This window comes from Macaca mulatta, chromosome 5 (genome assembly GCF_049350105.2).
Source record: "Macaca mulatta isolate MMU2019108-1 chromosome 5, T2T-MMU8v2.0, whole genome shotgun sequence".
NCBI classification, from domain to species: Eukaryota; Metazoa; Chordata; class Mammalia; order Primates; family Cercopithecidae; genus Macaca; species Macaca mulatta.
In genome coordinates, this window is record NC_133410.1 from 170,190,664 (window position 1) to 170,217,751 (window position 27,088).

At 34.5% G+C, this 27,088-nt stretch overlaps 1 protein-coding gene across 1 annotated transcript in view; it reads right to left on the reverse strand.

The window, feature by feature from the left end:
• Positions 1–27,088, reverse strand: part of FSTL5 (follistatin like 5) — an 810,882-nt gene that overhangs the window by 262,307 nt on the left and 521,487 nt on the right. Inside the window, exon 7 of the mRNA XM_015139434.3 lies at positions 9,446–9,612. Within this exon, the coding sequence (XP_014994920.3) occupies positions 9,446–9,612 (167 nt within the window). The remainder of the gene's footprint in view (positions 1–9,445; positions 9,613–27,088) is intronic.

A 27,088-nucleotide genomic window follows, 5' to 3' on the forward strand; every position in this document is an offset into this window, starting at 1 on the left:
GAGTAGAATAGTGGTTTCCAGGGGCTGCGGGAAGGGAAAACAGGGAGCTATTCTTAATGGATATAAAGTTTCAGTGATGCAAGATAAATAAGTTTTGGAGATCTACTATAAAACATCATGCTGATAATTGACATATTGTATTGTGCACTTCAAAATGTGTTAACGATATGGGAGTGATGGGAAGGGAAAAGCATGGTCCCTTTAAATGATACCGAAAGTGGGAAAGGAAGCGCTGAGTAGAGGAGGGTGTGGTCCCTGGCTAGGGCTCCACTCCTACAGACCTAGGTGAGTAGAGGCATTTTTGTTTTCCTGCTCAAATGTTGTATTTCCCAAAACCACCTGGCCTGCTATCCCCCCATCTTGTGCCTATAAAAACCCCCTAGATCCCAGCAGGCAGAAACACAGGCAGCTGGACATCGAGAGGAACACACCGACAGGTACCAGCACACTAGCAGCCACCGACTCGCAGAACGACAGGGAATTTGGCTGGGGCAATTGGAGGAGAGCCTAGGCTGCCAAATGACCCGTCTCCAGGGGAAAACCATCTCCCTTCTGGCTCCCACATCTGCTGAGAGCTATTTCCACTCAATAAAACCTTGCACTCATTCTCCAAGCCCATGTGTGATCCAATTCTTCTGTTACACCAAGGCAAGAACCTCAGGATACAGAAAGCTCTCTGTCCTTGCAGCAAGGTAATGGGTCTAATTGAGCTGGTTAACACAAGCCGCCTATAGACTGCAAAATGAAAGAGCAAAACTGAAAGAGCACCCTGTAACACATGCCTACTGGGGATTCAGCTGTAAGCATTCACCCCTAGACACTGCCAGGGGGTTGGAGCCCCACAGCCTGCCCATCTGTATGCTCCCCTAGAGGTTTGAACAGCGGGGCATCAAGAAGTGAGCCACACAAAGGATATGAACAGATACTTCTCAAAAGAAGACATTCATACAGCCAACAGACACATGAAAAAATGCTCATCATCACTCACCATCAGAGAAATGCAAATCAAAACCACAATGAGATACCATCTCACACTAGTTAGAATGGCAATCATTAAAAAATCAGGAAACAACAGGTGCTGGAGAGGATGTGGAGAAATAGGAACACTTTTACACTGTTGGTGGGATGGTAAACTAGTTCAACCATTGTGGAAAATAGTGTGGCAATACCTCAAGGATCTAGAACTAGAAATATCATTTGACTCAGCCATCCCATTACCGGGTATATACCCAAAGGATTATAAATCATGCTGCTATACAGACACATGCACACGTATGTTTACTGCAGCACTATTCACAATAGCAAAGACTTGGAATCAACCCAAATGTCCATCAGTGGTAGACTGGATTAAGAAAATGTGGCACATATACACCATGGGATACTATGAAGCCATAAAAAAGGATGAGTTCATGTCCTTTGTAGGGACATGGATGCAGCTGGAAACCATCATTCTCAGCAAACTATCACAAGAACAGAAAACCAAACACCGTGTGTTCTCATTCATAGGTGGGAATTGAACAAGGAGATCACTTGGACACAGGAAGGGGAATATCACACACCGGGGCCTATTGTGGGGAGCGCGGAGGGGGGAGGTTAGCATTAGGAGATATACCTAATGTAAATGATGAGTTAATGGGTGCAGCACACCAACATGGCACATGTATACACATGTAACAAACCTGCACGTTGTGCACATGAACCCTAGAACTTAAAGTATAATAATAATAATAATAATAATAATAAAAGAAAAGGAATTACTAAGGAAAAAAAAAAAAAAGAAGTGAGCCACAGCCCCATCACATGCCCTGTGAAGGGAACAAAGGAACTTTTCCCATTTCATGAGAGGCCAGAAAGTGTGTTAAGTGTTCTTATCTCAATTTTTAAAAAGGAAAGAAGAAGTGAATTGGGGAGAAAAACATCCCTTTAGTACTTCTTTCATGAATTTACTGATTCTCATGGTTCTAAAAACGGCACCTAGTACACAATAACTTTCTGTAAGACAGGAATAAATCCAAGATTTGACAGGTCTAATGTTACACAATTTGGGTTTGGTCCTCTTTAAGAAAAATAATGCAAAACTTTGAATACAAAGTTGCTAGTGCCCCTCCTGTGACATGTACAATCTGTGCACCAAAGGGCCCTGAATTTAGGTTCTATTAGCAATACTAAAAAGCTGCCTGTCTTATGGTATTAGAGATATGACTTCTTGGAAAGTGAGGGTCTAAATTCACACATGCCACATCTTTTTCAGATACTAATTGGTTCCTGAATGTGGAGATAACAGTACATTTTATGGAGAAAATCTAAGAAGAACATGTTCTTCGGGTAATGGTTCAGATCTTCTACAGCTTGTGGAAAATGTCAATAAGCACAGAGAAATCAACAGGTGCAAGCTGATGAGTGCAGGTAAAATATAGCTACTAGAGTAAGATATGCAAATAACAAAATTTCTAAAACAACTGTATTGACCTGTTAACAGTCAGCCCAAACAACTACACAACTGAACACCTGAACCAGATGTTCAGATGACTAGAGGCAAAAATTTGGTCTAATTCCAATCCTTAAAACCTATATAATGGGAAAGATAATTCAGGATCTTGTAACTTACATGCGGACCCAGCATTTCAATTTTAAATTTGTGTGCCTGCAAATTTCCTTTTCTCAAACTGTTTACGAAACTGATATTTATACTTCTTTTTAAGATGGTTGAGGTTCTTATGAAACCTGTTGAATTTTTCTTCTTTGACAGCAGAAATAAACTCAATCTTTACAAAAAGAAACGCTCGGCATAAAAACACATCAATCTGAATGTCAATAAACAAATAAATAAAGCATAATTAAGAAAAGGCCTTTAAAAGTAAAACAAACAACAAACAAACTGAAGGCTGGTTCAGTTTACCAAAAGTATAAAAATGATATGCAGAGTTGGTTAAATTTGAAATACAATGGATAATCATATCTAATCAATTCAGAAAAATACAAATAAGAACATTTTATACTGTCTTAGATGGCCTTAAATAAAGTAGCAAACATTGCTTGTTGTCACCAAATAGTCATTCTTCTGTTCTTCCTTTGTAACAGAATGCTGAGTAATGTGCCTAACTAAATGATTATATTTACTAACCTCCCTGCTATGATTTTTGTAGTTACTGCATGCCAGAGATCTATATATAGTTGTGGGATATCCAGGAAGACTCTTTACAAGAGCAACAATAAGTTTCCTTTATCTTTCACCTGCTTTGTACTGCTATGGAACTGGAATACAGATTGATGGAATATAGTTTGATGGCTGGAACTCCAGCAGCCCGCTTGAACCCTGAGATTACCTTGTGGATGGAAGCCATGGTCTTGGAATGCTAGAGAAAAAGATAAGTAATTGAGATCCAGGTGCTTTATGGAACAAAAATAATGAAAGCTGTATACAGTATGTTTTATAAAACAGTGAAGTCTTACAACTTTAACTTATTTTCCCCCAATCTATTCCACTCTGTGCTGGAAGCTAATAGTAACACAGTTTAGATAGATGGAGAGAAGAAAATACTAAGAGGAACAATAAGAAAACAATAGAAATATACAAACATAATAGATAAAATTCACATGATATCTTAACAATTCAAACAATTGATCCCAATGGTATAAGCCACATTAAAATTTGTAGGAAAGTCGCTTAAAATACACAGTATTCAAACCATTGAGTTTCATGTAAATAATAAGTGCCAGACTTACCAAATATAGCATTAGAAAATTCAATTAATGTTGAATTTCAGATCAACATGATTTTTGTAAAAGTGTATAATACAATAAAAATATTTATAGTATGTCTGAAATTCAAATTTACCTGGGAGTTCTGTATTTTGTCTAGCAACCCTACCTGTAAAGTGGTTAAGTTATAATAATATAAATTACATAATGCTTTCTTCAAAGAAATAATATTTTAGGGAGCTTCACATTTGGTATCGAACATGATCAACAATGCCATATTGAATAGAATAAATGACATACATTTCACTGAACACATGGTATACCACTGAATTTTATGACAACCTCCTTATTACAAATGAAGAAACTAATGCTCAAATTTATTTTATAAATCCATTGTAGGCATGTAGCTAAGAAGTGGCAAAACTAAAATTGAAATATAGTTTAATATGACATAATTTGACTTATGTGTTGAATTTAGACTAGACTTTATATGAGCTACTGAACGGTGAGCAACTATAGATATTATAAATATAATGTAGACAATAATGTCTAAAATTTTTAGACCTGGTTTCTCTCAAGTAAAAACAAACAAAGCAAAACAAATTCTGCCATGCAACTCCTTCCTGACAACTTTCTTGGTCATGTTAACACATCCAAAACAGTTCCGCATTTCAACTTCTCTTTTTCTTTCACTCCTGACTGCCAATCCTGACAACCAATTCTATTTTATTTCCTCTCCAGGTTTCTCTGAATACTCTATGTTTGTCTTTATGCTCGCCTCAGCTTGCTTAATTCAGTTTCCTTTACCAAAGGAACTCACAAACCAGGAACCAAATCAAAATAAGGCGTTTAGCTTTTTCAGAAATGTGGGCATACAGAGGACACAGATACAGGCAGATTCATCCAGCTGAGTGAACATAATGGCAGATTTTGTAGAGCAGGGATTAATAAAAGATTGCTAATCAAGAGAAAAGATAGCATGATTCCTAAACCTTCCTTGAACTGAAAAAAAAAAATACGAAAGAAATTCCTCCATGTCTCCATTTCCAGTGGCTATTATAACTAGATAAAATGTGCTTCCAGCATTTCCTGTGAATTTCCAATCTTTCTTGGTAGTATATGTAACCTAATAGTAAATTCCTATTGTTTTAGGTAGGTTAAGGGTATATGTACTCCTTGAAACATATATAAGGAGGAAGAGAAGAAAGGGGAAGGGAGAAGAAAGGGAAAGAAAGAGAAGAGAAAATGCAGATGTCATTTCATAGAAAACTTGCAATGTGCCTCATACGGTGTTAACAGATTTAAAGTGTTTTTTTCTCATTAATTCTCACCAAAAAATATGAGTTAATGTTACTGTTATCTTCATTTTACAGATGAGGGTGCTGAGGCACAGGGGGTTTAAATAATTTTCTTGAGATCACATCATTCCTATGTGACTGAAGATTAATTGGAATCCAGACAGTTTGAATCCACAGCCCATGTTGCAAACCAGTGTCATAATGGCTCCTGTAGTTTGGCAGTATGCTTTTATTCATTTGATGCAAAATATAAAACAGACAAAATGAAAACCTTCAAACATCAATTGAATATCAACTAGACCCACACATAAGAGCACAGTAGAGCAAATCTAGCTGTAACATATAAGGGTTAGAGTTCAAAGAGCACCAGAAAACTGGATTACCTCACTTGCACACAGTGGTTAAACTCCTGCTCTTGAGGCACTCGGGCTATGTAAAAATACCAGCACCTGATATCACTTAGTTCAGCAGACCTTGGGTAAACAGTTAAGTATCTCTTTTATCATCAATTTTCGTGGTGGCTCATGCCTGTAAACCCAGAGTTTTGAGAGGCCAAAGCAGGAGGATCACTTGAGGCTAGGATTTTGAGACCAGCCTGGGCAACCCAGAAACCCCATCTCTACAAAAAAATTAAAAAATAGCTAGGTGCAGTGGCTCACATATGTAGTCCTGGCTACTTGGGAGGTTGAGGTGGGAGTTCACGGCTACAGTGAGCTGTGATTCTACCACTGCACACCAGCCTGGACAACGAGCCAGACCATCTATAGGACAAACAAACAAACAAACAAAAATTCACTCATGTAAATGAGCATAAGATTCCCTGTTTCATAGAGTTGTTGTTCTTAGGGCTAGTGAGATAATGAGGTAATATTAACCCATCCTATTAAAGAAATAAAATTATATATGCAATGCGTGAAAGGAGTACATGTATACACATGGGATTTCTTCTGCACTCAAGAATTAAATAAAAATATATTTTAATTAAATATAGCAAATATGAAAATGAGGGGATATAAAAATGAGGTGCAGTTATGTTTTTAAAATGCATCTATATTATTTTAACTGTTTGCAATTAGAATGTATTTATGTATTGTCTAGGTGACTATACATTTAATCCTACCTAATATACATATTCAAAAGTCAGAAAGGGTATTGAAAATTGTCATTGCTTTCCTTTGACATGAAAGGCACTTATTAATTTAATGTTATATAATTTAATGGGAATTAAATTCATTTTTGTAAAAATAGATAATGTACTTACAGGGTATATAAACTGACTCACATATGACCTTTTTGAAAGTCTTTCAGCATATCAGAAATCCATATCGAACAACGAAAAACTCATCTTATGCAAATAGAATTATAGATATTTCTTAATGTAATTAAATCCCAAAATTAATTAGACAACATTCTTAGTGGCAAACAACAGAACCCATTCCAGGTAGTTTTAAGCAGGCAAGAAATTTAATAAAGACTACTAGGAAGCTTGTAGAACATTCAAGAGATCTGAGTATCAGGCTTGGGGTCTAAAATGCCAGCAAAGATGCCCAAGGCACATATTGAAATTGGCCTATTGGAGACCCCATTGTAGCTGAACACTGAAAAAGCCACAGCTTTTGTCACTGTTGTCCTTGAAAATAGTGTCCTCTGTCACAGGAAGAATGGTGGGAAGAATAAATTTTGTAGAACACCTGCATTTTCCTGTTCCTATTCATGAAATGAGATCTTGTTCTTTGGTTTCCGTGTTACAGCCTTATTTACATATCTGCTCCCTAACTACAAGGAGGGCTAAACAAGTACGATTTTTGGTTTCCAACTTAGCCAGCAAAAATAGTGGGGTAAGAATTGCCAAAACATTGAAGGGCTGTTCAAAATGTGTTGGGGTAACAAGAAAACACATCAGATATCCACTAGACAGTGCCGAAAAATGAATAAATCAATATATATATATGTATATTGTTTATTTACATACTAAAGTCCTTATTAGCATATTTTAAGCATAAATATCAAATGAAAGACAGTTTAAGTGGTATTTTACATTTGTCACATTATATAGTTATATTGAAACATGCATCAAAATGTATTTTCATAATTTGACTTTTGAAACTATAGTACTTAAACAAAAACACCAGGAATATACTGGAAATTTGAATAAATATTCCTCTTTGAAAGATATCTTTGCACTCTGCTGTTTTAATTTTGAGAAGCTGATAGTTCTATGTACACGATAGATTAGGAATGTTTGTTCAGCTTAACTAAATACGGCTTAAAATGAAACTGAAACTTTCTAAGTATTGAAAACATTTTTAAAATTCTCAAAATGTATCCATTCTATAAAGTTTATACAAAATAACTTTATCCAATAAATGTATTTTGCGAGAACTTATCTAATATTTATGTATATTTTAGAGACCTAACTTATCCAGTGATCATTTTTCCAAAAATTTTGAATTTCTGAAACAGAGTGAAGTATCAGGACGGAAACAAAAGAATTTCTCAGATCCATGTACAACAATGTGTCCACTTTTGCAAGTTGGCCAGAGAACATCAATCATAGCATACACTTTCAAATTATTCTTGAAATAATTTAAAGGAGTTTATAATGACGGTTTTCAGACCACAGCACCCTCAAATACCCTGGGCCTATTTAAAACAACGTGGAAAGCTTAAGAGTATGGATGGCAGTAAAAAAAAGAAAAGATAAAGTGTAGAAATGACAACCCATAAAGCAAATCCACAATGATTCTGTCAAGGCCTTTTTCTCTCAAAGTATCTTAAATGCTCCTGAGAAATGTGCTCAATCTTCTTGGCATCTTAGAGAATTAAGCATTATTCTCCAGATAGTCTTTGAGAAAAGTTTCCACATATATGCAAACTCAGAAAACTCCATCAAAATAAGAAATGATAAAAATTGAAGAAGCTCTGTGTTTTTGATATATTCTAGGACATTAAACAAAAACATTAGGAAGATGTAACCAATAGGAGTTTGGGCTTCCATCTCAGGCCTGTGTTTTAGGGGTTCTTTATGAAGCAGCCAAGAATAAGAGGACAAGTGATGGCTTTCTTGAATGAGGATAAAAAATATGAAAGAGAATATAAAACTTCAAAATCACTAAAGCAAGGGATTGCCCCACCTCATTTCCACAGATACCCCATAAGCACACAATTTTTACTTTTCATCTTGTAGGATAATGTTCACTTTTTGATGCTCACTTTAAACAGAAGCATGGAAGGAACAGGTGATTGCCCTTGAGTTTGTTTCTGTTTTTGTTGCACTTTTGAAGCTATACTTTATTGAATTGAGTTTAAATTCCGAATTTCTAAAAATGAACCTGAGTAGAAAAACATGTTCTTTCATGCTAGGAAAATATATTTTTGCTTTGATTAATATTTCTCATTTCTAATACATTATGACATGTTGAAAGCAAAAAGTGTCTTTATTGTCTTTTGATTTTTCACAAGCTATAGGCTGTTTCTCAACCATAAGAGCATCAAATACATATTATTGATAATTATAGATATTCTGACAGTCAGACCTTTGACCTGCAAACATTATTTTCAGAGATGATTAACCAAGAGTAGTAGAGTACAAAGGCTTCTGAGCACTTTTTTTTTCTTGACCTACTCATTTATTGAGAAACTATCCAACTCTTACTCAATAATAATATAGATGATTTCATGGGAGTTGGTATAGTTCCTATTGCCTAGTGAACACATGACCCCAGATCAACCAATCAGAGAATTACATTCTTGTACTTATAGTAATTATTTCAGTGAAAGCTACGTGATGCCATACAAATCTGTGATCTTTCTAGAATCTGTTTCATAAGTATTAGAACATTATTAGTAAGTAACTATGTGAAGTATTAGTTTTTAAAATCCTTTCTTATTGAAAATTAATATATGTACATGTCAGAAATGCAAAAAGTGAAAAAGAGTATCTATTAGAAGTAAGTCTAATTCTATCTTGATCCTATCCTTATCCTTAGAACCAACACTGTGAATTATTTCATATAAATAGTTTTAGAAATTTTCTACAAATTAACAACATATATTTTTAGGTTCATAGAAGTATTCTGAAAGATAATAGGATATTTTAACATAAACACATATAAATATTATATTTTCATGTTAGCACATATAAATCCGCCTCACTGAAAAACAAACATATACTTATACATACAATCACATTTCCTGTTGATGGCATCTTAATTTTTCCTTTTACAAAATTGTGAAGGTGAACAATTTCATACATATGTACTTGAACACACATAAAGGTCCAAAGGACCTATAGTAAACCTCTCAGTCAGTAGATTAGATATAGCAATGTTCCAATAATTCTCTTGTACTCTACATCCAATTTTCATTAAGCTCCCCTGACATCACAAAGTCTAGCATATATATGAAATATATACATTATAAAGCAACTCTATTTATGTACTCACATTGATGTCTTCCAAATCTAAATTATTTAGAATAATATTGTTCCTTTTCCAGATAATGGGAGGTCTCAGGGTTCCTTGAATGGCACAGCTCAGAACAGCACTTTGTCCCACAGTTGCTGCAGTGATGCTTAGTTTCTGATCTTCCGGCAGACTCAACTGGATCACTTCTGTGAAGATAAAGTGTCAGTAATGTTGATGAACATGTAGTTTTGTAAGGTTAAGTAGTATAAAGCTACTGAATACTAGTAATTAAGGCTTTTAATTTGAATGAAAGGGAAAAAAGCTTGTGATGAAATGAAAAAAGAGAAAATTGTTTCCAATAAAAGGTCAGAATGACATTTCAATTTAATTGATTGACAAGCATCCTCATGAGGCACAGAACTATTAAGCATGAAATGAATATCAGAAGTAGAGTTATAATAAGCCTGGCAGATTGCACCCAAAAGAGAGATAAATTATTTAACTGCCAAATCGACATGTAGTGTGTCATTGGCATTGAAATAAAAATGATGCTGTTTATTCACTGATAGATTTATATTGTAGGTTAGGTGAGATCATTGCTGGCTGGCTTCAGAGAACACTAGCACCGTAGACTGGGTAAAAGGCATCTTTATGCTGGAAAACATGTTGACTCTGAAGGCATAAGATTTGTTTGGGAAGTTGAAGAAGTAAAAATCTGAAGTCCACTGACCAAACAGCAATTAAGTAGAATTCTATCAGCTGTCTTTACCAGATCGCATTAGTATTGAATAGTTATTTCATGATTCTTAAAGTCAAATATCATATTTTAACTAATGAGTATACACATTTCTGCTGGTAATTTCTGCCAATGTACACATTTCTGTCTATTGCTGGACAACTTTATTTGAAATCTGGATCTGGCTTTCCTTTTTGGTTTTCAGATAATCCTTACCAACTAGGAGAATTATCAACTGTATCATTGTCAATTTTTATGAGAGATGACTAGGATAATGTCTATGAATTCTGCATCCATGTAAAAACGGCCCTTTTATTTCCTGTTGACATTCACAGACACGAAGTTTTCTACATTATGATTTGAGTCTTGTAGTTTGACTTTGCTCACAGTCTTGACCACGTTAGAAATACCACAATTTCTGACTTAAATGTCGATGTAGATGAGTGAAATAATTGTCCTTTGTCCCCTTGTTAAGGTTGTGATATGTGTCCCTGGGGTTGAGTGAGGAAAGTGGTGCCCTAACTTGTAATTAATATAATCATGTGCAACGACTGCATTCTTCTTGAGAAAGCCCCCTCCCTCCCTCTCAGCATTCTACCACATCGTCTCTATTTCTTAACCCTGTCTTCCCTTTTAGATGCTAATCAAGTGAGTGTTATAGAACATAAATATCTCATAAAGAGTTATTTGGTTTTTGGTATCATCACAAATTGCAATGCCAAACATGACATATGTGTTTGGATTAAGGGCCTGGATTAAACATATAATCCACCACCCCCTCAACACACACACACACACGTTAAATGTTGAGTGATTTGGGGTGTTATCACCACTGGCTGACACCTCATTATCTGATAAAATGAAACAGAAATATACTCACACTCCTATTCTGTTATATAGCATCTCACCTCTAAACCTAAAGTCACGTTTATTTAAGTTATCGTTGTTTTGTGTTGTCAAAGTGAACAGGAATGCTCTTGAAATTGTAAAATTCTACTAGAGAAAGACTCGGCCCAGATTCATTATTTGGTTTGTTACATCACCCAAAATACAGACAGAAAATCAGACAGAAATGGGTAACAAACATCTTGTCCATTCCTTTGTGTGAGAATCTAACCTTGAATCAGATTTATCCATATTACCATTTATTTCAATGCTTCCTGAGTAATAAGAACATAGGGAAGGCCAGGCACGGTGGCTCACACCTGTAATTTCAGCATCTTGGGAGGCAGAGGCGGGAAGATCACTTGAGGTGAGGAGTTCGAGCCTGGCCAGCATGGTGAAACCCCGTCTCTACTAAAAATAGAAAAAAAAAAAAAAAAGCCAGGCATTGTGGCACATGCCTGTAGTCCCAGCTACTCAGGAGGCTGAGGCAGGAGAATCTCTTGAACCTGGGAGGCAGAGGTTGCAATGAGCCAAGATCATGCCACTGAACTCCAGCCTGGGCATCACAGTGAGAATCCGTCTCAAAAAAGAAAAAAAAAATGGGGAATATTTTCAGTCTGTTTTAGATTAATATATATTCTGTCATATACATATGACATGTCTCTGTTACACATCACATAGGTGTACACATATAAAACCACACATACACACACACAGAAACATGAACACACACATACACTCATACAGATATATATATGTAAATAAGTTAAAAATTATTCAATTACTTCGAAACACTAAAAGTTGAAATCTGCAGACACAGTGTTTATGTCTTTGTTTAATGTTACAAACTAACAGAAAATGAGAACATTATAAAAGTAATGGCATCATGTAGAGTATCATGTAAGAATTATTAATAATTTCCCATTTACATTCCTGAATTTCAGCTTCTGGTTCCTCATTAAATTACAGAGGAGATAATGGGACATCTGGTTCTAAAAACAGCATGTGAACATTGGCTCTTCTGCCATTTAGAAATACAATTGCTACTAAGTTACCCTGGAATCTCTTCACTAACCTTCCGCATCTGTTATTAAGTCCTAGGCCATTTGAATTAGTTGTGCTTTTTATAGTTATATATTACAATGGTAATTAGATAATATAATCATCTTAGAATAAATGCTGAGATTTGGCATAACATTATGTGGGCAATCTTTCTAAAATGTATTTTTTTAGAAGATGTGTAATTAGAATAAAGATTATTATTCACTAGGAATATTAACATGCACAGAAAAACTTACTTTTTAATTTTATGGCTACATTTTAAAATGACTTTAAATATATTTCTTGGTAATACTTATTAAATAACTATATATTTGATAATTTCTTAGATTTGTTTTCTGCATATTTCATGCTGTATGTTTCACCTCTTCACTACTATGTTGTATAGAAAAACTACACCAAGCCAATCATGTTCACTGGTTACATCTCAAAATCAAATGGCCTTTTTCTGAAATAAATTTAGCAGCGCATTTTATTTTAGCTACAGAATTGCCATCCCCATCTTCACTTGTCTTGTAATAGTTATTAAGAAGCACAGATTAGCACAGATTTAATATTACAAGTTAAAAATGTTAAACATTTTTATTCTTAAATTATATCAAGAATGCTTTAATGTTGAGTGAAATGCTTATAAAATGCCAAAATTATAAGTTTTATTGATACATGATCATTATTTCTAGAAATGCACTACTATGTAAAACAATAACTATGAATCAAGCTATAATCCAATTTAAAAATGATTTTTTATCTATTATTTTAAATTGCTTCTGAGTGTGTGTGTGCATTGGAGTGACTATAGTTGCTACTTTAAAAACAAGAATTTTGAAACAAAATATTGAAAACAATCTTTTATTAACTATAGTTAATCCATGTTTTCTTGGATATACATTAATAATGACTTGTTTCATTTTATAGCCTTCTATATGCAAACAGCCTATGCTAGTTATGTACAGAAACTATCTTTGCAACAAATAGCACCAATCATTTTATGCCCCTCTGCATTCTTTCTGCTCTAATGACCTCAACATGTATCATGTGTGGAGAGTCACCTGGTGCCCTAGCAAAAGGTAAAAACATATAGGCTAAGTATAACATACGGTACTGAGTGTTTTGACACATTTCGGCACTTCTTTCCTTTATAAACTTTGCCTCCTCTTGGAAGCCCTCTCAAGTATTTACAGCAAAATTTTAATGATTTTTTTTTTTTCTGATCTCACATTATGAGGACTATTACTACCTTTTTAATCCAGCTTTTGTTTTTGATTACTTAGGGAAGTTAAGAGGCAAGTAAAATAGTTTCACACTGTGAATGCTTCTCTATGCTTTCTCATTTTTACTACTTGGCTTAGAGAAAAACTAAGAGCTTGCTTTAAAGGAATGAAATATTTGAAGTGTCTGCTAGAAGAATCTGAAGCCAAAGACACAAGTACAGTTTAGTACAACTTGCAGCATGATTAGTCGGTATTTATAAGGCATTGATTTCAATAGCAACTAGATCCTACCAGTAGTAATATAAATTTGGGTAAAAATATGTAATATTTTTTAAGTTTTTTTTAAGTTCAGGGATACATGTATGGGTTTGTTACATAGGTCAACGTGTGTCATGGGGATTTGTTGTACAGATTATTTCATTACTCAGGTATTAAGCCTAGTACTCATTAGTTATTTTCCTGATCCTTGCCTTCGTCCCACCATCCATGCTCTAATAGGCCCCAGTGTGTGTTGTTCCCATCTATGTGTCTATGTGTTCTCATCATTTAGCTCCCACTTATAAGTGAGAATATGTGGTATTTGGTTTTCTGTTCCTGCATTAATTTGCTAAGGGTTATGGCCTTCAGCTCCATCAATGTCCTGGTAAAGAACATGATCTTGTTCTTTTTTATGGCTTCATAGTATTCCATAGTGTTTATGTACCACATTTTCTTTATCCAGTGTATCATTAAAGGGGATTTAGGCTGATTCCATGTCTTTGCTATTATGAATAGTGCTGCAATGAACTTCAATTTGTGTGCATGTGTCTTTGTAACAGGATAACTAATATTGTTTTGAGTATATACCCAGTAATGGGATTGCTGGATCAGTGGGAGTGTGAATTAGTTTAACCATCATGGAAGACAGTATGGCAATTCCTCAAATACCTAATATTATGTGATTTTAACACATATAGAAAAAGTGAAATATTATGAATATTTGTGAAACACTAGTTTAAAAAGGATGATTTTAGAAGCTTTGATTAAAGATATCTTTTAAAATCGTAAGAAGAGCAAGAGCAAGCTTTTCATAACCAAAATTCTGCTCTTCTAAATATCGATATCTTTGAAGTCCCTAACTATAGACTTATGTTAAATATTTCATTAAATCTGTTTAAACACTAGACTCATCATCTTATTATCCTCATCACACCTATTATTCCTATTATAGGAATGAAGTCTAAATTTTGTCAATAATGTTTCCTAATAACGGATACTTTACCTTTCTCTACTTCAGTAAAGAAATTGCTAATTAAATGCATATAGTAATATAATATTAAGCCAGAAATAGATCAAAAAAAGAAATTCACTTAGAAAGTGGAAATGGAATAAATTAATTACTCTCATAATAAGATAACCACAATTACTTAATAACAAGGTTTTTAAGTAACAAGAAAATTCTGATGGCATATTTTGTCAGGAAATAGGTGACTTCAAAATAAATGGTAATGCTTACATAATGTAGACATGTCAAGATATTCACAAAGTTATTATGATGAAATGCTTAGAATCTTCAAGACAAAGTATCTACTTATTAAATATTATATGCTTTTATTATAATTAGTCTTATAAAATTAAAACAAAACAAAATTTAAAAGGTCTAGAAATTTTGTTTTGGTAACAATGGACTGGATAAATTGGACACTCACAGAAGAAGTGACACCACAGCAAACAAACATATAAACAGTATGAACTAAATACAAATAATTTATTCTTAAAAGCATTAGAGAAATATCAGGAGAGTGATGAACTGCCCAGTCTATGTTCCGAAGAGAACTGTAACTGAGAGATGAGATTACACCTGGAATTGCACATTCCGTTGAGGATTTTTTTCATTTTGAAGAGATAACAGCGATACTTAGATGTTATTATGTGGCTTATTGTTTTCCAGGCATATGGGATAGGGAAAATAATGGAGTGTTTCCATCTCTGTGCTAGGACTGTAAGATGCCACCATCTACAACTGAAAATATGGACTGCAGCACGCTGTTACCTACATATCTTAAACAAAATCTCTCTGGAGTAAGTTCATATCATTGTATTCATCCAATACTTGCTATAAATAATTTTGTATTTATAATACCCAGAAAATTATAAACTATAATATGGCCCACCAAAAGAGAAGACAGCATGATGAGAAGGAGCAGAAACAACACATAACAGTAAAAATAATCCAATAAGATTGTAAGATGTATTATGTTTATGAAAACAAAATTCCAGGTTAGAAATTTTGACCATAAAAAATAGAACTATAAACATTACAAGTTTGTGAAAAATCAACTAGAAATTATAAAAGTAAAAGCTATACTAACTGAAATTAATAATTAAATGTATGTACTTAAGGTCAGATTAGACACAGCAAAAAAGAGAAATAGTAAGCTAGAAAAGAGATTAAATGAAACTTCACAGAATAAAAAGCAAAAACCAGAAAAGGTTAATGAAAACAGGGTTCTTTTGAATCCCAGAAAGAGAAAACAGAAAAAAAATGGAGGAGAAGTAATATTTGAAGAAATAGCAGCTGACGGTTTTCCATAAATGTAAAAGACACCAATCAATAGATTGAAGAAGCACATCAAATTTCAAGCAAAGCAAACAAAAAACTAGACTAATTCACACTGAGTCAGTGTATTAGTTCATTTGCAGGCTGATGATAAAGACATACCCGAGACTGGGGAGAAAAAGAGGTTTAACTGGACTTACAGTTCCACATGGCTGGGGAGGCCTCAGAATCATGGCAGGAGGTGAAAGGCATGAGTGGCATGCCTTACATGGCAGCGGCAAGAGAAAAATGAGGAAGAAGCAAAAGGGGAAACCCCTGATAAACCCATCAGATCTTGTGAGACTTATTCGCTATCAAGAGAATAGCACAGGAAAGACCAGCCCCCATGATTCAATTACCTTCCCCTGGGTCCCTCCTACAACATATGAGAATTCTGGCAGATATAATTCAAGATGAGATTTGGGTAGGGGCACAGCCAAATCATATCATTCCTCCCATGGACCCTCCAAATCTCATGTCCTCGAATTTCAAAACCAATCATGCCTTCCCAACAGTCTTCCAAAGTCTTAACTAATTTCAGTATTAACCCAAAAGTCCACAGTCCAAAGTCTCATCTGACACAAGGCAAGTCCCTTTCTCCTATGAGCTTTTAAAATCAAAATAAGCTAGTTACTTCCTAGATACAATGTGAGTGCAGGTATTGGGTAAATGGAGCCATTCCAAATGGGAGATATTGGCCAAAACCAAGGGGTTACTTGGCCCATACAAGTACAAAATCCAGCGGGGGGGGTGGGGGGGGTGGGGGTGGGGGTGGGGAGGGGGCAGTCACATTTTAAAGCTCCAAAATGATCTCCTTGACTCCAGGTCTCACTTCCAGGTCATGCTGAAGCAAGAGGTGGGTTCCCATGGTCTTGGGCAGCTCAGCCCCTGTGGCTTTGCAGGGTACAGCCTCCCTCCCAGCTGCTTTCACAGGCTGGCATTGAATTTCTGCTGTTCTTCCAGGTGCATGTTGCAAGCTGTCAGTGGAGCTACCATTCTGAGGTCTGGAGGACAGTGACTCTCTTCCTACAGCTCCACTAGGCAGTGGCCCAGTAGGGACTCTGTGGGGGGGCTCCAACTCCACATTTTCCCTCCACACTGCTCTAGCAGAGTTTCCCCATGAGGGCCCTGCCCCTGCAGCCAACTTATGCCTGGGCATCCAGGCATTTCCACACAGCCTTTAAAATTTAGGCAGACGTTCCCCAAATCTAATTCTTGACTTCTGTGCACCCGCAGGCTCAACACCACATGGAAGCTGCCAAGGCTTGTGGCTTCCACTCTCCAAATCCACAGCCTAAGCTGTACATTGGCCCCTTTCAACCATGGCCGGAGCCGGTAAGACACAGGGCATCAAGTCCCTAGGCTTCTCACAGCACAGAGTCCCTGGGCCTGACCCAGGAAACCACTTGTTCCTCCTGGGTCTCTGGCCCTGTGATGGGAGGGGTGGCCTTGAAGATCTCTGAAATGGCCTGGAGACATTTTCCCAATTGTCTTCGGAAAAAACATTATGCTCCTTGCTACTTATGCAAATTTCTGCAGCTGGCTTGAATTTCTCCCCCAGAAAATCGGTTTTTCTTTTCTATCACATAGTCAGGCTGCAAATTTCCCAAATTTTATGCTCTGTTTCCCTTTTAAAATGGAATACTTTTAACAGCACCCAAGTTACCTTTTGAATGTTTTGCTGCTTAGAAATTTCTTCTGCCAGATTTTCTAAATCATCTCTCCCAAGTTCAAAGTGTCACAAATCTCTAGGGCAGGGTCAAAATGCTGCCAGTCTCTTTGCTAAAACCTAACAAGAGTCACTTTTTTTCCAGCTCCCAACAAGTTCCTCATCTCCATCTGAGACCACCTCAGCCTGGATGTTATTGTTCATATCACCATCAGCATTTTTGTCAAAGCCATTCAATAAGTCTCTAGGAGGTTCCAAACTTTCTCACACTTTCCTGTCTTTTTCTGAGCCCTCCAAACTGTTCCAACCTCTGCCTGATACCCAGTGCCAGTCGCTTCCACATTTTCAGGTATCTTTTCAGCAATGCCCCACTCTACTGGTACTAATTTACCATATTAGTTTTCATGCTGCTGATAAAGACATAACTGAGACTGGGAATAAAAAGAAGTTTAATTGGACTTACAATTCCACATGTTGGGGAGGCCTCAGAATCATGGTGGGAGGTGAAAGGCACTTCTTACATGGCAGCACGAGAGAAAATGAGGAAGAAGCAAAAGTAGAAACCCCTGACAAACCCATCAGATCTCCCGAGACTCATTCACTATCACGAGAATAACATGGGAAAGACCGGCCTCCACTATTCAATTACCTCCCCCTGGGTCTCTCCCACAGCACACGGGAATTCTGGGAGATACAATTAAAGTTGAGATTTGGGTGCAGACACAGTCAAGCCATGTCAGTCAGTCACTTAACAATGAAATTAAAGAAAATTAGGAACACTCAATTTACCAATGTAACAAACCTGTACGTGTACCCCTGAACCTAAAGCAAAAGTTTTTTGTTTGTTTGTTTGTTTTTTAAAACGGATATCAAAGACAGAGAGAAATCTTAAAATTTTGCAAATTAAAAGATACAGCCTGCCTATATGGTAAGGAGAGTTAGACACATAACTGATTTCATCAGCAAAAGTAGAAACAAGAAAACAGTAGGATGATATATTGGAAATTATGCAACAAAATAAAAACTGATCTTAGAATTTTATAGAAATACATAAATATTATAATAAAATTAACATATTTACAAAACATAGAAGAGTGAACGTTCATGTCTAGGAAACGTGCCTTAAATTCTAAAAATGTTCTTCAGACAGAAGAAAAATGATTCTAGATGAACACTCACAGATGCAAGGAGTGGAAAGCAAAAACATAAAATAAAATAAAAAAGAAGAAAGGAAGAAGAAGAAGAAGAAAGGAAGAAGAAGAAGAAGAAGAAGAAGAAGAAGAAGAAGGAGGAGGAGGAGGAGGAGGAGGAGGAGGAGGAGGAGGAGGAGGTATTTAAATATGAATGTTAAAGTTTAACAGTAAACTTTGATAGTTCAAGAATGCCAGATAATATAAAATTTTATTTACATAACATTGGGTAGAGAAAGATTTTGTTAACAAGATACAAATGAATTCACCATAAAGAAAGTGATTTATAACTTTGACTACATTACAATTTAAAATATCTATTCTTCAAAAGATACTATTAAAAAACCAAAAACACAAGTCACCAAGCAGAAGATAATTGCCACCCACAAAACTGACAAAAATCTTGTATTTCAAATAAATTATTCTACACATCACTAAGAAAAATTTAAACAACTCATTAACAAACCAATCAAGAAATCAATAAAAGACTTGAACAAGTGCTTTATGAATTAGTCTATATGGTTAAGAAAAATCTGAAAATTGCTGAACTAACTATGCAATTAGGAAGATGAAAATTTAAGCCAAAACCCTTCAGACTGGCTTGAATTTAAAAGTCTAATGAGAATAACTGTTGAGAAAAATACAAAGCAACATAAATTCTTATATATGAAATTTATGTATCTATAAATTCTTACACACTCATGAACAAGAGTATAAATGTATACATAAACTTGCTCCATTAGTAAAGGAAGCCTCATCTAGCAACCTTTCCTGGCCAACCCATTTCCAAGGACCAACTTAGTCACATCCCTTGCAGAAGCTTAGAGTTATGACATAGAAAACGCAGAGAGTTTAGCTGTTATAAAGAGATGACAGAAATAATAACACGTAATTTTTAAGGACATCTTTAATATACAGGACAGAGAAGAAAAGAGAAGAGCCCTATATGGTGAGAAAACAGTATGATAAGAAATAGGATAAAATAATCTGGAGTTTACTCTAAGGAAAAGAGGCCAGCAGAAAGAAAAGTTCTGAATATAAAATTGAGAAAATAATTATTTCTGCCAAAAGTTCTGAAAGTAATTAGAAGAACTTATAATCACAAATATAAATAAAAGCATTTAGCAACTAGTTCAAAATGGTAGTTTCTTCCTATGCTATTAGTGAGATTGAGAAGTTATAGAAATATATGAATAAAAGACTTTTCAATGAAAGTTTTTCTGTAAAACAATGAAGAAAAAATTCTTGTGAAAAATTGAAATTTTGTTTTTCTTATTGTCATTATAGTCTCTTTCTATAATAAAGATGGTACAATACTACAGACAAAACTATATTTTGATATTAATTCAAGCAGTTTTACATATTGACAATACTGAATCTCACTTTCTTTTTTAATTCATTACTTGGACATTCTTTTAGTGGTCTTATAAATATACAATTGTCTTTCAGGGTTCTGTTAAATTTCATTTAATTTTTCTCTTTCAAATGAATTATATAAAGTTGAATTTTAAACTAAAATAATAAAGGAGCAGTCTATTTATTCAGTGATATGCGTGACACACACAACTTGGAAAACAATTCTTTTTTATGTAGAATAGTTTCCATGTGAAACCTGACCTAACAAAAACTGTACTAACAGAGAGAATTGGGTGGCCACTTAAAGTGGTCAAGTTAATTTTAACTTTATGAGTTGGAAAAATTCAAGGATGCAGATAACAGAATGACTTTAACATTGCAAGTATGTAGGTTGGAATAGTAAGGTATTGACTTTGCAAGGTTTGTTATATTAAGTTTAAAACCTCATTATAAGTGAGTTACTCCTTGTAGGACATAGGTAAAAGAAAATAATTGTGTGTATTAACTGAATACATATCATCTGCTAAGCATTTTCCAAACATTTGATTCATTTAACTTTCCTAACTGCCCTATGAAGTAGATACTGATTCTGATTTTTATTTTTATTTTTCTACCTGTGATGCTCTCATGTGAAGAAGAGATAGTTAAAGCTTTATTAGCCATCTTGTGATCATGAATGGGAACATTCTCAATGCATTAGAGATGAAAAATGCAAAGATGGAAGGACTTCAAGTCCTTCATTATAATAGGTGAGAAGGGAGAAAACAATCATTTGAAAAAGAGTCAGGCATTGAATACTTATATCAACAAAGATGAAAGATTGAAAATCAATCATCTAAGCTTTCACTTTGGGAATAAATAAAAAGAACAAATTAAATCCAAAGTATGCAGGGAAAAAGAAAGAATGAAAATTAGAACATGAAAGAAATAAAATTGAAAACAAAAAATCAATACAGAAAATCAATGAAAACAAAAGTTGGTTATTTGAAAGATAAAACCAATAAGCCTCAAAGCAGAGTAACTCAGAAAAAAGAAACAAGGCAAAATTACCAACATCAGAAATAAAATACAGTGTTATTACAGATCCCATAGACATTTAAAGGATAATAAAAGTGGCACAAAAAATTGTGTGCCCACAAATTTGATAACCTAGATTAAATGGACCAATTCTTTGTAAGACACAATCTGCTAAATCTCATTTAAGTAGAAACAGGCAATCTGAATAGGCTTATACTTATAAAAGAAATCTCATTACTTATTAATCACCTTCCCAAGCAGAAAGTATCAGGCCCAGATGTATTCACTGATGAATTCTACCAAACATTTAAGGGAGAAATTGTATCAATCCTCTACAATCTCTTTCACAAGATAGAAGAAGAAATGCTTTCTAACTCATGCTCTGAGACCATTATTACCCTAATACCAAAACCAGACAATAGCATTACAAGAAAACTGCAGAAAAATATCTCTTCTAGGCATAGATGCAAAAATTCTCAACAAAATATTAGCTAATAGAATCCAACAACATATGAAAATGATTATACACTATGACACTTTGGTGTTTGTCTCAGGTATGCAAGAATGAATCAACATTTTAAAATCAATTAAATGTACTCATCACATCAACAAGCTAAAGAAGAAAGCAAAACATGTGCAAGATTTATATAAAAAAATTTAAAGCTTGGATGAATTTATTAAAGGAGTGAATAAAGAGGGTGGCGTGGTGGCTCACGCCTGTAATCCCAGCACTTTGAGAGGCCAAGGGAGGTGGATCACGAGGTCAGGAGTTTGAGACCAGCCTGACCAACATGGTGAAACCCTGTGTGTACTAAAAATACAAAAATTAGCTAGGCGTGGTGACACGAACCTGTAATCCCAGCCAGTCAAGCAGCTGAGGCAGAAGAATTGCTTGAACCCAGGAGGCGGAGGTTGCAGTGAGCTGAGATTGTGCCACCGCACTCCAGCCTGGGTGACAGAGCGAGACTCTGTCTAAGAAGAAGGAGAAGGAGAAATAGAAGGAGGAGGAGGAGGAGGAGAAGAGGAGGAAGATGAGGAAGAAGAAGGAGAAGGAGGAGAAGGAGAAGAAGGAGAAGAAGAAGAGATAATCCATGCTCATGAAAACAAAAATCAGTGTTACCAAGATGCCAGTTTTTCTCCACTTCATCTATAAATGTAATGCAATCACAGTCAAAATTCCAGCAGGTCATTTTGTGGATATCAATAAACGAATCCTGAGGTGTCTAGAGAGGCGAAAGATTAAGATGAACCAATGTTGAAGGAGAAAAACAGTATTAGAGGACTGATACTACCTGACTTCAAGAGTTACTATAAAGCTACAATAATCAAGACAGTGTGGCACTGGTGAAAGAATAGACAAATAGATCAGTGGGACAGAGTAGAGAGGCCAGAAATAGACCCAAATAAGTATAGTGAACTGATCTCTGACAAAGAGAAATGACAATGCAAGGTAGAAAAGTAACATTTTAAACAAATTGTTCTGAAACAAATAAATATTCACATTAAAAAAAATGACACTAGATAAAAGCCCTACACATTCAGAAAAACTAACTAAAACTAAATCACAGACTTAAATATAAAACAGAAAACTATAAAAATCCTAGATGATAATTGGAGAAAACTAAATGACCTTAGGTTTGGTGATGACCATATATTACATACACAAAATAATACTGGTTTATTTTTCATAGATGCTAATTAATAACAAGAGGAAAACCAAGACCATTTATAAACCTCAGGTAAGGTAGATCATAAGGTGTTTATACTTTGGTTATATTATTACATAAAAATTAAGTGTCCTTAAGGTTGTATTTAAATATATGTACACAAGAAAAAAAAGACATCAAACATAATGATGATCACTGTTTTACTTACAAAAATATCAACTAAATGTTAAAAAATGTCAGGTATGTTTTTCTGTATGATTTGTTGGTGTAAATACTATGTTTGATTTGAAAAAAAAATGACATTATATTCTAAATTTATGAAATATTGAATGCATGAAATACAGAATTAACTTACTATCTTTAATATATTTTTTAAGTTTTGGTATTTTTACTTACTAATGAAATTCAATGTGGTAGATTGGGAAGAGAAATTGCATATACATATGAAGGAAGGAATCTAATCAGAAGAGTTCACTGTGAATTTTCATTTGTCAGTCAGGATAAAGCAATCAGTTAATCAATACCCATTTCCTATATGTTAACAAATGTGTTCAGTGCCATGTTGAAAAGCTATTACAGATATAAAAGAAGAATATTAACCTGTGTGCATTTCTTCAACTTATCTCAAGGAAACCCCAGGAAATTAATGCTGGCGTCAATCAAATGACACATTATTTGCTCTGTCTTTAATAAATCGAACATTTTTCACTATGGTTTAGATGACAGTTAGTCAAAGCTAAATTAATGAAGTAATCCCTCCATGTGTAATAGAATTTGGGCCTTTCAGACTAAAAAAGACTTTAATATTGTTTGCCTAATTAAAACAATTCAGCTAAAAGAGATTGCTATTTGCCTAATAACACACTGCTACTGCTGATAAAACTGAAACTAGGATCCAGAGAATTTGCCTTAACTATGAAGTTTTACAGTGAATGTCCCTTTAGCAGGTTGCAACAAGCAGATGTAAAATATGGGGAATTGAACACTGGCTGTTCATTTTGGCAATTCTTCACAGGGTCCAAAGACTGGGCTTTAGCTATGCAAATCTAGAAACAAATTTAACAATTCATCCAGAATTAATTAGGCTACTGGGGATTAACTCAGCTAATCAGAATCACAGGATACCTTTGTTTATACTGGAATACCAATTTATTCATTTACAATGGGAAAAGCATCAGGTTTAGTAATGAATGTCAGCTGTGAGCCTGGGAATCTTCCTTCTAATGCACAGGTCAAAAGATTTGCAGGATTGATGAACAGAAAATTACAAAAAAGAGAGTCGGCTATTCTCAAGGCAGTCAAGCTCTAATCAGCTAATGAATTGCCCTTTTCAACTCTAAAGACATTTCTGTCTGGAGAGCCTTTCTTTTCTTGTCACTTTCAAGTTTATTGACAAATTCTTAGCTCCTTTTTTCACATTGTGCATATCACCATATGTGTGCAACTAGAGCACTAACTCAGGTAGATTGCAGAAGAGTTAAGTATATATTAGAACCTTCTTTACATCAGCAAAGGTTCCCATGGACCTAGGCTTGGCAAACTATGCCCCTGGATCAAATCTGTTCTGCCACCTGTTTTTGAAAATAAAGTTGTATTGGAACATAGCCATACCCATTTCTTACTGAATTGCCTCTGTTGCTGTCTATGACGGCTTTCTGCTGTATATATGCGGAGCTTAGCAGTTACTACTAAGACCTATGGTATGCAAAACCTAAAATATTTACTCTCCGGGTTTTTACAGAAAGTTGCCTATTCATTGAAACATTACTTTGCTGCTTTTACATTCCTTAGACACATGCAAGTTGTTAAAATATGATCTGTTTATTTCTGCTCATTCTCTCATTCTCTTGGTTCAGAACGCTAAACCTAAGATAATTACATAGAGAGTGCATGAAAATTGCTCTCATTTAGATATGAGTGAGTTCATAAACCACCCCACCACTTAAAAAAAATAAATATTTGAGACTTCCGCAAATAATGACACAGGATGAATTTCTACAACTATAACAGTTGCTACACCCAGAATCCAAAACAACATGAAAAAGTATGTACTGTTTGTCTTGTCCAAATGGAATTTCTAGTCCGTGACAGTAGCATCCTACCAGGTCTGACTTCCCAAGTCTGTCATGTAGAAGAATTATCATTCCTTCTCTCTTCTTTTTAACATCCAATCAAAATACGAATTCTCAGGGCACATTCTCAGCCAGAAGGAAGGCAATCTGATTATCCCACGTACATCATTCACAGTACTAATCCGTGAATAAGTTTGATTCTTCAAGAGAGTATTTACATTTTAATAGGGAACATTTTAATTCAAATGTATCTTTAACCAGTAAACTGCTTACACAGTAATACTTTTGAGAAGGAAATCTACCAAGTAATTATTGTCAACTCTTTGCCACCACTTTCTCTCCAAGAAATCAGAGGGACCTAGATCTGACCAAGACTGCCTAAATGTCTCCCTCTGCCTGACTCAACTTCAGACAGGTTTGCTCCTCTGACCTCCGAGAGTATTTAGTTTACAAAATGTGCAATTATAAATACTTTCTGTGCCCCTTTAAGATATAAATCTTCACCCAGCCTCTTGACAGTTTAAGAGCCAGGAATCCCTTTCTCAAAGAGTGCTGGGAGTCAACAAGGAAGATAATGCCCCATCTCAGTCTCTGTGAGAGCACAGGAGCCTAAATTCACCAGGTGCCACTTAACAAACACAATTAGAAATCAGCTTTTTGTTTTTGTTTTTTTGCAGGAAGAATGGCCAAATTTTGCATTTCTCCAACATTCATTTTGTTCATGTTTAAGAGAGAGTTTACAAAGTATTAATGAGACTACCAGTAACATCTACTTATGGTTTATAATTCTAGAGATATATAGAATTGAAGAAAAATACAAATTATCCTCTCTTTATTTTCACCTGTCCCAAAGTAAAAAGCCATAAACATAAAATTTTCTCTCGATTTTATCTAAGAAATTTTTTAAAAACCCAAAAAACTGAAAAAAAAAAGTAAGGTGTTGATTGATTTAATATAATTTTTTAAATTAAAAACTAAGCATTTCTTAAGCCTACAATTGTTGCCATACAGTGATCATTTTATATCACTTATAAGGCCAGGAATGCATCTTTTCTGAAAATGAATAGACTTTTAATTACTCTAAATATGTACTTATCTTACCATCTTCTAGACATAATTTTTAAAAAATATCACTGCCTTGAAACTGCAGGTCTTTAAATATCCTATGTAATACAGTACTACTGGAAGATTTCCATGAAATTAAATGCTATACAAATGCCTGAGAACTCAGGTTTTGGGCAATTTATCTTTATCATTAAAACAAAGAAGACATGTGAACAATTATGCAGTTAACTCAATGGGAAAAATGCTCTGTATGTTTATTGCTAAAAATAATGTACTGAATTTAAATTACATGCATTGAAAATATATTTATATAAATTATAATTCACATGATTCTGCCTGTACCTATCTCAGATTTTCTATGGGACATTTGATCATTTAGAAGAGGAGTTCAGTACAATACATTTGGGCGTTGACATTTTATGTCTTTTTCTTGCATGTAAAAGTTTTCAAACTTTATGTTAATTCAATAGCTGTAGTAAGTTACTCAATTTCGTAAATACTTGACTATGGTAATGTATCCTGCTCATTTGAAGTAATTTTGTTAACTGTATTTATTAGAAAAATTAAACACATTTCTTCCTTAAATAAGCTACTGAGACCAATCCAAAAGGATTGTAGTAATCCTTGAGTAACAAAAATCTAAACTAGTTATAGCATCTTGTGAAAAACAAACCAAACAGTTATTTTCGGTTAAGTAGACAAAAGAATGAGTACAACTCACATGCAGATCCATTCTAGCCTCTGACACTATATTAATTTCTTTTTGTAATAAATAAATGTTAACAAAGTGTAGATCTAGTGTCAAATGTCATTATTTTTATATTTAAATCTGAGTTTGTATTATTAATTTTGTGATATGGAGTACATAATTTATTTTACCAGACAGATTTTGTTTACATTTTTAAATGATTATTTTTAAGGATATATATTTATATTCATGTTAAATTATTAATAATACAAATGTTTAAAATTTGTTTTAAATGATACAGTGCATGTAGAATTAACAGGATATTTCAATATAAATTCATAAAATGTCAATAAAAAAGCATTCAAAACTTTGTAATCTGTCTCATTTAAAATTAAGGCCATTTGAAGACACAATCAAATATTGTAATATATGTAATATTTTATATTACATATAAAATTGTTAATAAGAGTGACTTTATTTGGGTTAGTT